General features: G+C 35.1%; 1 protein-coding gene across 2 annotated transcripts in view; it reads left to right on the forward strand.

Annotated features, from left to right (window-relative positions):
* The window catches only part of KIF18A (kinesin family member 18A), a 40687-nt gene that overhangs the window by 8850 nt on the left and 19338 nt on the right, over nt 1-12499 (forward strand). For both annotated transcript variants that reach the window (XM_090140153.1, XM_090140152.1), the window contains exons 7-11: nt 3126-3302; nt 4049-4123; nt 4378-4487; nt 9216-9378; nt 12186-12350. In XM_090140153.1, coding sequence (XP_089996279.1) covers nt 3126-3302; nt 4049-4123; nt 4378-4487; nt 9216-9378; nt 12186-12350 — 690 coding nt within the window. The remainder of the gene's footprint in view (nt 1-3125; nt 3303-4048; nt 4124-4377; nt 4488-9215; nt 9379-12185; nt 12351-12499) is intronic.

Below are 12499 nucleotides of genomic sequence, written 5' to 3' on the forward strand. Positions count from 1 at the left end.
ATCCTAATTTCATATCTGATTATATTGATGATTGGAATCATCATCCCATGAATTGCCTTAAGGTTTACTTAGCTAAGCTACAGGGTTAGGTTTTTTTTCCTTAACAAAAAGAGAGTTGAATGAAAATGTCCTGTACTGTGTTGCTTAAACTTAAAGCAGAAATCCTAAGGTTTTAAACTGTTACAACTGTTAGGGATTCTGCCCATTATCACAGAATCACAGAATGGTCCAGGTTGGAAGGGACTTCAAGGATCATGAATATCCAACCCCCCTGCCATATGCAGGGCCACCAACCACCACATTTAATACCAGACCAGGTTGCCCAGAGCCCCATCCAATCTGGCCTTGAACACCTCCAGGGATGGACGGGGCATCCACAGCCTCTCTGGGCAGCTGTTCCAGCACCTCACCACTCTCACAGTAAAGAACTTCTCTCATACGAGAGAACTTCCCCCTACTATCAACCATGTATAAGTCTATTAGGCTTGGTGATGTGCGTCTGAACTGTTTCTTGTTCTTTTTTTTCTTACCTCCTAATTGTTTCCATTTTGCGATACACACATTTTGGGCAGTAACAGAAATTAACGGATAACTTTCTAACCAGTTCATCATCATAATGGAGATTCATTTGAGGATTCTTTTTATTTATTTGGTAAAAGGGCAGTATGTTTTGTACATGCAGCCACCTTACTAATCTTCAACTTTTAAAATGAAAAATCACAAGTATCCTTTTATAGAAGGGGGAAAAAAAAAGAGCTGCTTGGGACTTTCTATAATGTATTGTTGGAGAAACTTATTTCCTTTCTTTCCACCTCAGTTCATTGTTAAACTAATAGACATCATCTGCTTGAATGTGTGTTGTACTGTCAATAGCATGAGAACTTCAAATAAATGTTGAAAAGCAGAATTGAAATGATACAATTATTAACTGCTTATCAACAAGACACTGTTTTTGGTGCATGAGGAAAAGCTTTCATGGACATACTTGCTTTCCTTTTTCTTCTGTAATTACTTATTTTTTTGTCTCTCTGTATATTTGACTTGGTTATTGTAATCCATTTCTCCCCTCTGATTTTTTTTTTCCAAGATTGCTTCCCTAAAGTATGTTTTCATACTGCTGCTAATGTTCCCACCTGTCTTTAAAGAATACTTTCCAGTGTTGTCATTGTACCCTTGTATATGTCCAAACCTGTCTTGTCATTAAATCTCTTATGAATGTTGCTGTGTACTTATTTCCTTCATCAACTGGGAGGGCCTTGCATTTCCTTATCTACTTTCTAGCGAATGCTGTGTTCTTTCTCATCTTTGTTTCTCTTATCTTCTGGCTATAAACTGACTTTCAAATAGGCCAGTCAAAATCCTTGTATTTCCTTTGATCTTTTCAAAGTATTATCCTGTTTCAACAAAATTTTTTATTTTTAAGCTTTGTCCCTATTTTAATATTTTGTTGGGTGGGGTCTGTAAGGTAGAGTATGTTTGCTTTAAGTTGAAGAAAATCAATGTGCAAGATGTTACCGTTTGGTACAAATGTCCAGTAGAAAAAAGTATAGGTATTTAATAAAACAGTTTAAGATATAACTATAACAGTCTCAGCTGAATTACAGTGGATGAAGTTAAGGTGGATACTATAATACTTCCCTTCAGTTACTTTACATTATAGTCACACAGGACAGAAAAACAAGAATCAGAGTATGTCTTCATTGCGTGTCTTCTAGGGATAGGAAACAAATTTGTTGTCTAGTCAACGTGACAGATACTTTCAAGAAAATAAACTGCCTCCTTTCTCCCCTCCAGAATAATATCCTGCACTGAACTTTTGAGATAGATAGATATATATATATATGCAAACACACACACACACACAAGCTTTATTCCCTTATTCAGGAATGGCTGCCAAAAATACAACTTTACTTTGTGTACAGAATTACTTCTAAATTTTAAGGGGTTTAATGAATTTTTTTTGTTTGTTTTTTACCCTATTGAGCATTTGCTGTTTCAGTTATTTGTGAGGACTGTTACCAGAGATTTGAAGAGCTGAATAGTATGCCCTTCTAGTCAGTAGTAAGTTGTTAAATCTCAAATGATTAGTCAAGGGGGTTGCCCTATCAGGCTTTCCTGCCTTCAGCTACTAATGTTCTCTACCTTGCTGGCAGCAGGGTCATGTTTCCCTGATCAGCAAATGCCGTTTTTGTTTTGGGTTCTATTTCCCAGTGTTTATTTTGAAGGGGGAGACAAGGTGTGCATTATGGATTTGATTGGTCTTTTGTGCTGTTTTGCCCACTTTGTTTGTGGCAGTAAATTATTCTCCTGATCTGGCCCATCAGCTCAAGGGAAATAGCATGAACAGTTGTGTGAGAGAGGGACTAAACATTCTGAATTTCTGCCAAACTCAAATCTGTAGCTTGCACCTCTTGGTCAGCTAGCAATTTCTCCTTTCAAATAGGATAAATGATCAAAGCTTTTATTTTCTTTTATGCTGCCTGGCAAACCTGCAGACTTTCACTGCCATCTTGTTGGGGTAAAAGGCAGAATTTAGAACCTGTACCATTTAATATAAGTAGGATAATTCATGTTGACATATTTAGTATGGAATTGGTGTACTAATTGCTTTTGTACTATGAGATGGAGTCTCTGTAAACGTAATGAAGGAAGAAGCTTTACTGAGCAAACTCAGGCAACTGAGTTGCTTGGAGAGGTTGTTGAGTCAATATCATTGCAGATAATCAAAACTCAACTGGCCAAAATTCTTGGCAACTTGCTGTAGCTGATAATGCTTTGAGTAGAGGGATCTTGAAAGGAAGGACTTCACAATCTCAATCACTCTGAACACAAATGGTTTAGCATAGCCTACTTTTTTATGTTAGTTGCTCACACTGTAAAATTTTTTTTATATATACAGACATTGGGAAGTAACCTGACCAAGAATTCTGCTATAGAGGTATTAAATCTCATAGGTTTAAAGCAGATTGTTCTAGTTGTAAATGTGATTTTGAGGAAGTTGATTTATGTAAAAGAGATATTCTAAGTCTGTTTGTCATGTTTAGTGGTATTCCTGAAATGGTAAGCAAACATTTGAGCATATTTAAAGTACAGCTGCTTAATACATAACAATGTTTTCTTTATAGAGCAAGAAACAGCACATTCCTTATCGAAACAGCAAGCTCACTCGTTTGTTGAAAGATTCTCTTGGAGGAAATTGCCGAACAATAATGATAGCTGCTGTTAGTCCATCTTTTATGTTTTATGATGATACATATAATACTCTTAAATATGCAAACCGAGCAAAGGATATTAAGTCTTCTGTGAGTATATTGGTATTTATTGATCTTCTGACAAAATATAGTAATAACTTCTTAAGAGAAGGGTTATTTCTTTCAGAAGACTATTTTCAATTTACTTACCTTCTTTTCCTCAAAGTTCTTTTGTTGTCTCTTCTTTCTTCATTTGGGTGTTTGATACTGAGTGTGAGCTGAAAAGATTTTGTCTTCCTAGCCTCAGACTTAGAAATAATCTTCAACTGGTGAAATCCACAACCAGTTTCAGTGTCTTACCACTTTTTATTCAGAGATCAATAAAGCACATGAAAAAGGTATCTGAACAGCTGTGCAAGAGCCAGTCCAGCTCTGTCACAAGTAGGATTCAACTGGAGCTAAGAATCTTGAATGAGATTATACTGACAAGTGGAAATCCATTATGGCTTCCTGTCTTCTGCTCTATAGTATCTATTTAGATTGTTGTGACTTTTTAATAATCCTTTCTACTGTGATACCAAAATTTCTTTTATGTACTATGGAGTTTTACTATATTTTTCATTTTTGCATAGTTTATTTTTAATATTTATTGTTCTTTTGAGGTAAACTTTAGCTTTTGCAGTCATCTGTTGCATATAAGGTTCAATTTTGTGGCCAAGTCAGAAATATATTCATGCCTTTTCTCAGAATATAGTGCAGATGTAATTATGTAGTACTTAAACACAGTCGATTTTATGTAAGGAAATTAAAAAAAAAATCTCCTTCATGAATTATAATTTGTTTCATTTCTTTTACAGTTGAAGAGTAATGTTGTTAGTTTGGACAGCCACATAAGCCAATATGTTAAAATTTGCAATGAACAGAAGAAAGAGGTATGTCATAATCTATTGTTAAAATGTTGACATATAATTGTTACAAGTTTGAACTTTAAAATAAAGTTAATGTGATTGAACCTATAGGGCAAATATTGTCCTAATAATTCTGTGCAATCTTCAGAAATGTTCATTTTTTTCAAAAAGGATATCACTTAGTGCTATTTGTAATGTGTTTTAAGACAAATGTGTGGAAGGATGGTTTCAAAAATTGAGGACAAAAATCTAGCTTAAAGGTTACTCTTTTGTTTAAGATCATGATGTTGAAGGAGAAATTGAGAACGTATGAAGAAAAGAAAGCAAGCATCCATCAAAGCCAGGATTCTTCTGTAGTTTCAAACCATCAGCAAGTGGAAATACAAAGGTAAATTGATCACATGAAGATTTTTCCTTCAAGACTGAGGTTTGCCTGATTATAAATAATAAATATATAGTAAAATGATATATAAAATAAAAAATAGTATAATATAAAAGAGATAATATAGTAAAAATATCTGTAGAATGAAATTACTCTTTCAGTATTGGTTTTGTAACTCCTAACATTGTTTTACATAGAGTAGTGCAGTACTGCCACTCATGTTCAGAAAAGTTGAAAAGGTGGATTTTAAAATAAGTACTGAGCACTTGAGGAAGTATTTTAATTTACTACGCAAATTATTCAACAAAATACTGCGAGATAATCATGTAGTCTGACCATCGAGAAGCTGATATGACTCATTGACATCATGAATTAGATCTATGATGGAGGTCTTACATCTATAACTACTTTCCTATGAAGTGTTTACTGACAATGCTATACTTCTGTCATGTAGATATTATGGTGTGGATTATATTGATTCCCATCAAGTTTTTGTTTAACAGCTGATATCGAGAACATTTGTATGTGTGATAGGAGATGGAATCTAACTAAAGTTATGAATGTTGAGAAGTAAGCATATGATTATTATAAAACCTATGTGATGGGATTAGTTAAGCTTATCTTTGCCTTCGTTACTGAAATGAAGCTACTTCATTGAGAAGTTGGTTATTTTTGTCACAAGACTACTAGTATTCTGTATAATTGTGCATATGAAATTCTACCACTGACAGTACAAAAGATATTTAGGACAAATGTTCTAGTGTTCTCCTAGAAATCTCTTGTTACTCTGTAGGAGTAACAAGTTCATTCTGAGTACCAAAACCTAAAGATTTTGAGGGGAGAAATAACTTCCTTCACTCTCAGATGTATAAACTACTGTATTGTATTAACTACCATATTATAACCTCAGTTTTGAGATAAGATTTACATTTCCCTTTATCTCAAGTCTTACTCTATTTTGAACCCATACTCAGCAATATTGCTATGAAGTTATTTTAACTTGCCTTTACTTTGGATCTTATTTTCTTGTTCTTCTATTAGTGGAAGGACCCACACCTGCAAGTGATTTCTTGCTAAAAGAACTTTTTAGAACTTGTGTGCACATACATATATATAATATAATTACAGACCTACAGGCCTTTGTGTATAGTGTCCTACTATACAAAAATGAGATGGCGTTAGTTAAATATTTACAAATAAAAATACTCAGGATAGATCTTGTTTGTGTGGGTAGCACAGAGCTGGCTTAGGGTTGTTTACTGAGGTGTTGTTATTCACATTGAAATATCACTACATCTGCTAATAAGATATAACTAACAACTGCCAGCCAGATAATCAATAGGAGAAGAAGAAAAAAAAGGTTGGGGAACGGATGGGGTAGAGAAGGAATAAATCATGCAACTATTAAATATATGTAGGCTGCATGGTAAGCTGAGGACAGAAAAAGAATGATAAATGTAACACTATAGATTAGTGTTGCATTTGAGTGCTGTGTAATAAAATAATACAATATGCTTAATACAAGGAAAAAGCATAATAGAAAAGTTTCCTGATAAATAACTGTGGAATAATCCTGTGGGGTGATGCAAGCCCATTCTATAGGACTTGGAAAACTAGGCAGTCCTTGAGTAAGAGAGAACAACTGTTGTTTTTTGTGATGGGAAACTGATCTTCGTAACCTTAAAAAATGGGAAAATGATATCCTACAAGTAAGAAAGTTATAGCTTTTAAGATATATTATCAATAAACTGGTTAAGCCTAGACTAGTAGAGATAGTATGTTTCTGGGAGAGGTATAGTAGAGTTTCTGTAAGGCTCCATTAATTCTAGGAATATATTGTCGAATGGAAATTGATACTGTACTGCATATTAAAAAGAATAATAATAAAATCTATATGCAAGTTCTAATGTGTTGTTTCTGCTCACAGTCAGGTTAACTGTTTTATTAGTAACCTTTCAGGGTGAGGAACAGAGGGACATATGAATGCCAGCTTTCTACAAAGCCACTTAATTTGTTTTTGTGGGCTGACAATGTAGAATGCATATATGACAGCAGATGCTGCTATGGCTGACAAATATCTCATCAGTAGTACCCTTCCTGTGAGATTTGAGCGGCAGGAACTGGAGTTATTCTTTCACATAGAAACTCACTCACATCAGTAGGTTTTTTGTTCCTATTGCTCTTAGATTTTTTAACCTTCATGATGTTCCTACAAATCTTTCTGGTGACGAGAATACTTAAGATATTTATATGTGTTTGTTACACAAGTCAGTATATTTCATGAGAAGGTTAGGTTTTGGTTTGAAAGTCTCACTGGGTCTGTCCCTTCATATCTCATCATGTATCATGATATTTATCCACCTACTTAGTTCAGTTAATACTTTCACTGGCCTCTTGAATGTGTTTTCTATCTGGGAAAACCTCCTGAGATAAAAGTAAAAATCCATTTCTTCAAATTACAGGTTAGTGCAAGAAAAGAAATGTTTACTAAAATAGTACCCAACAAGATTTCATTGAAATTGAGCTAGTATAAAATCTTCCATACTCTTAGGCAGACTTGACTGTTTAGCAACAGATTAGGATCTTGGAGATTTTTCAAGGAAAGGAGGTAATCTTTGTTACATTTGTTTGGCTAAACTTAAGCTTGTTAAGGTTCATTGTGTATGTATTTTTTATCTGCTGAAGGAGAAGAGATTTATTATATATTGTTTAGAGATGTATTGTTAGCATCAAGTGTCTGGATCAAAACCAAAGAAATTACAGCTGTTAGATATCTTTAGCTGTGCTTGTGAAACCTCTTCAGAAAATAGTTAAGAAATTGTGTAGGGGGAAATGCTTTTACTTACTGGATGTTGGTTGTCTCTTCATTCATCATAAAGTAGAAGTTTGATATTTTATTGGAAAGAGATGGTAAAGTGTCATTCTTATCTGCAAAACGTTAGCAGTTTGGACGAGTTCCTTATTTAACTGTAAGTTTAAGAGGTCATTTAATGGATTACTTTGTCCTGTCTAAATATTACCACTTTTCGACTGTGGCATATATACCATAGTTCTGTGAAGAACATTCTTTGTTTATCTATATTCTTCTCTCTCCTATCTAAATTAGGGTTTTGACTGCTATGGCTACATCAATTCACATGTCCCTAAATTAAGGGTATTTGAAAAATTTTATTAAAGCATACTAATAGTATCACATGATGTGGATTTTGATGCTCAAAAAACAAAGACATCTTCCAATGTGATCTGAAAGAGGTTCAGGTTCACCTGATTACTTTTCTTGCTCCTGCAAACCTAGAAGTCGTTCCTGTGCTTTCTGTTGACTAAAGCTAGGAGACATAATATCTGCCAAACTTTCAAGTCTTCAGCCTATTGATGCAGACCGTGGACACTGACTTTGGTACTGCCACCCATACATAGGTCTGTGAGCTCTGAAAGTAGGTAGTCCAGAGATAACTATATCCTGCATGTGCTTACACGTTCACTCTAACATTTTTAAGTGAAGAATAGGGAAGATTACCTCTTAGAAAAGTATGGTTACTGAGAAATCCATCTCAAAGCAGGAGTTTTGCAAAGGCTTTTCTACTTGATACTATAGCTGGGATGCTGATTTTTAACTACACAAAAGGTTCATTTATTGATAGTTACTGGTAATAGTTCCTAATAATTATGGAGTACAGGAGAAGATCCTGTTCTGCAGCTTCACTTAAACTGCTTGCAGAGTTTTACTGCTGTTAAAATGAATAGAATTTGCCATCACTTCTCTCCTGCCATATTTCCAAAGCAGGTGGGAGGGAACATGTTTCTATGGATACTGTGGAGGCAAAAAAAAATTCTCAGCCACTTGTGCAAACATTCACTCATAGGGTGACTGTTTGTATAGATAGGAATAGTGTAAAGTAAAAGCAGTCATGTTCTGCAGTAGAATATCTTATTCCTTAAAGAAATATTTCTAAATCCATTGTGTATCTGTACAGATTTTTACATCAGTACAATAGCATTGTCTGGAGAACTTTGGGCAAGACTCCTGAGTTTCTGAAACTGTAGAAAGGAGTTGCTCTGTTCTTAAAATGCAAGTAATAAAACAATTTGGGTTGTTCAGACTTCAGATTATGAAATTGCTACTTCTGAAATGCATGTCTAAAAGTTAACTATATGGCAAGAACGTCTCTTCAGCTTGTTCTCTACTTCAGCCTATGCTCAATTTTATAGTAACTGTACAGCATTTCATGATGCCCTGAAATAAACAATGTATAACGATCTAATTTTGCACATCTTTAGAACACTTGCATGTTAAACTGTCATCTTATGGTGAGAATTATCTTAGTGTCATGATTGATGCATGCAGCATCTTTTTGGCTATTTTGGACTGCACTTGCAGTATTTGGGAGTGAAGGAAGAAAGTACCACCCCAGAAACTTACACTGCAATGTGGCAATCTTTCTAGGCTTTTTCCCTATGCTTATTACTCTAACTTGCGTTGCAGACTAGGAATAAGCAGATTTTTGAGACCATTTAGACATCAGTCTAGTTGGAGTAACTTCTAAGTATTTTCCATCAGTGTTTTCCCTATTAGCCTGGTAAGTGTTAAGATATGATGCATCTTCTGATTTACAGCTTGAATTGGAGATTTTCCCAAAATAAAGGATGACTTGTGTGTTTGTACATGTATATATGTAATAATAATTATTAGTAGCTCACTTGCTTATCTTTATTGTGATACTTCACTTGCAATAGATACAAAGAAATTCTTAAAAATGTGTTTGCAAACCGTGAAGAAATCAGAGAAGAATACCTAAAGCTGGAAATGCAGCTGAAAGTCAGTACACTGAAGGCCTATTATCAGAAACAGTATCATGAACAAATTCAACTGATATGCTCTGAAGAAAGAATAGAGAAGGTGAGTTGTCTAAATCCTAAAGTGTTTATGTAACTTAAACAATTAGCTAGTGCTTTGTTATTTATACTGTTGATATGGGACACTCTGATTAACGCTCAGATAATATTTCTAATGTTAATACAGAAAATATTATTTTAATGCCAGTCAGGCTTTTTTCCCCAGGCCACATAAACTGTGCGTTTCTGCTTATTACTGCTAATTGTGAAAACTTTTTTCAGCTTAACCTTCTTCAGGTTGGAGTGTCATAGTTAGTTAATGCCTTGGGAGACTCATGATGATCTTGCCCAAAAACAGTGTGATAATGTATGGATGGTACAGCCATAAAAGCTGTTATGAAGCTGAGAAATCCATGTGTCATTACTAATCCTGTTCGTAAGGAAAAACACTGACATGGTGCTGAACAAGACATTCTTACTGTTTCCACTAGTCACCAGAAAGATCTCTGAATAGCTGTTCATGGGCAAAGTTACATGAGCCAAAATCGCATTTAACTGCCATGAAATTTAACTCGAGAGTATGAGGCAAAGTATTAACAATTGATGTTATTGCACTGAATGCTCACTTCTTTCTAGAAGATCAAGGTAATGTCTAGTATTTTAATTTCTCTGATACAATTTGACTTAAATGCTTTATGTACATATGAAACTGAGGGTGGGGCTGATTTTGATTAGTGGCAGTAACAGTCTGTGTTGAGCTGAAGATGATAATTTGCTAGGTTACTATTTTTTTCAGTAATTCACAAGACATTTGGTCCAAATGGAAAAACATGTCACGAGTTTTTGGTTGTCATTAGGATATTTCAAGTGACTAACACATTCTAGAATTCTTTCATGTCACAGAAACTCTGAAGTAATGCTTTTTGTCCAGTGGGGCACAGTGTGTTCATAATGGAGGTTGTGTGCTCACGCGCAATTTCACATAAATGTTTCAAATGAGCTGACTTCTTTATTGGATCTTAGCAGTACTGCACTCAAATACTCCAATGATGTTTTTGCCTTTAGATAATTTACAGGTGTGCCTAACTGTCAAGCATCATTGGTTCTATAAGTACAATAAGTTACTAATAAGAGTAGGTCATAATAATGGTAAAATTAAATGAGACTACTTTGGAACAAATTGGATTTTAATTTGGAACCCAGATATCTGATTGATTACTTGCACATTACAATGCTTCTGTTCTTCCAAGTATTTTCTACATATTTTACAGTCTCTGGGCCTTCTCTCTGAAATGCACTGTGAGGCTGCAGTTGTATTTCTGAAATAATAGTTTTAAAGGAAGAGTCTTCTAAAGTTAGATATGTTTTCCATTTAATTGTTTGTGCTCAGTAACTACATATAATCATTTCAGACAAGTTAATGTAAAGCATGTTTTCTTACCTGTACTTGAAAAGCCTCAATTTGAAAGCTTAAATTCAAAAGAATAGTATTCTTGTTTTGCTTCTTCATGAAATTATTCGACTTTGTTCCCTTAATCTCTGCTGTTGCAAAAATTTTGTCACAGAAAAAGCATTTGCGACACTTCAGTTAGTGGAAATTTGGTTAATCTTGACTGATCATCCCATTTTCTACCTAACTTCTCTGAGTTCGAGCCCTTCTAGAACTTGAGCACTGTATGCTCAAAAGTCCTGTTTACATACTCCTGCCTAATTCTTCTGCTTTGTTACCCCTGTTTCTGTCTGTTTTCCTGTACCTACAGTAGTGTTAACCTTACTAAGTGTAAGAAAGTCTTTATGCAGTTTTGACCCAACGTATCTCGAAGCTTTCTTTATCAGCCTTGCAATCTGTACTTTTCAGTTTGTTTTAAGATACAGCAGACACTGCTACTCTCATAGGTTTTTAAAAGGTGCATTAGATATGAAATCCTCCACTTAGGATGCTTCATTGTGGTTTTTACCACCTTTAAAAGGAGTGTAGTCCTCAAAAGCATTGAAATCGTGGCATCAGTTTTTCTGCCTTCTGCAATTGCCCATGTTGAATCTACTTGTTGAGTACATCCCAGTTCTTCAGTCTGGGAGTGACAAGTTTCTTCTCCATCTCATGTGACTTATGCAGTCATACTACAGAGTAGGAGCCAAGTGTCTTGGCCAGGAGAGTGTGTTTCAGAGGTCATGCCCTCTAAAACAATCATATAGCTAGCATGCTTTAATTGGTCTTTTTTCTATTTCAGTATAGTAATATCACATCTTTTCTTCCTTGGGACTTATTAGAAGGGTTCATCAAATGGTAGGATATTGTCAATGCCATCTTCATTTGACATGCATTTCCTGTACCAGGTAAAAACTAATGACCAGAATGCAAACTAACACATCTGTTTTTTCTACTTTAACAGTCTTGAAAGTTTTGCCCTGCCCTTACTGGACAGCAGGAACCAGCAGTCACTGAAACTGTAGTCTGACAATTCTTTCTCTTGGTACTTTCCCTGAGGAACTCCCTTTGACCTTCTGGGTTCTTCCATCTCTTTGCTTTTTCCTTAGACTGTCTTATCTGCTAAGTGAAGCTCTGAGCAGAGTTTAGTCTTTGCCTGGAGCGCGCACACAGTTCAGGTGTCTTTGCTGTGCTGGTTCTGTGTTCTGCTCACCAAGTGTTGAAGTACATAAACACATTGAAAAGTTAGCAAAAAAGTATGGGAATGTTTACATGTGGTTCAGTAATGCTCCATAAGGAGAATGAGCTATTTTACTTTTATTAAACTAGCCAAAAATGTGAAATATTTGCTGTGTAAGCACATGGAATTGTTTTATAGAGAGATGCTAGAAAACATCATATGAAAGTTGCTGCTTTAAGCGCTGTGTCTTTTTCAATTTTAGGCCACTTGCAAGCGGGATCATATGCTTGCAAGGCTTAGAACCTACTGTGCACATGTACAGAAGAAAAAAGAGGAGAAGATGGAACGTTTTGAGGAAAATACCAATTGGCTGCATCGCGTTGAAAATGAAATGCGCCTCCTGGATCAAGGTGGCTGTATTCCAAAGGTAAAAGGCCTTTCACTTCAAGGACAGATTTCATGCATTGTAAGCAACATCTGACTCAAGAATAGGTTGTTCTTCTTTCCATCTTTCTTAGGATTTTTACTGTGACTAATTCTTTCAGAGTGGTTTCAAAATTTAGAGTTAAATATTTT

The sequence above is a fragment of the Phasianus colchicus genome, chromosome 5, assembly GCF_987193195.1.
Source record: "Phasianus colchicus chromosome 5, bPhaCol1.hap1.1, whole genome shotgun sequence".
Lineage (NCBI taxonomy): Eukaryota > Metazoa > Chordata > Aves > Galliformes > Phasianidae > Phasianus > Phasianus colchicus.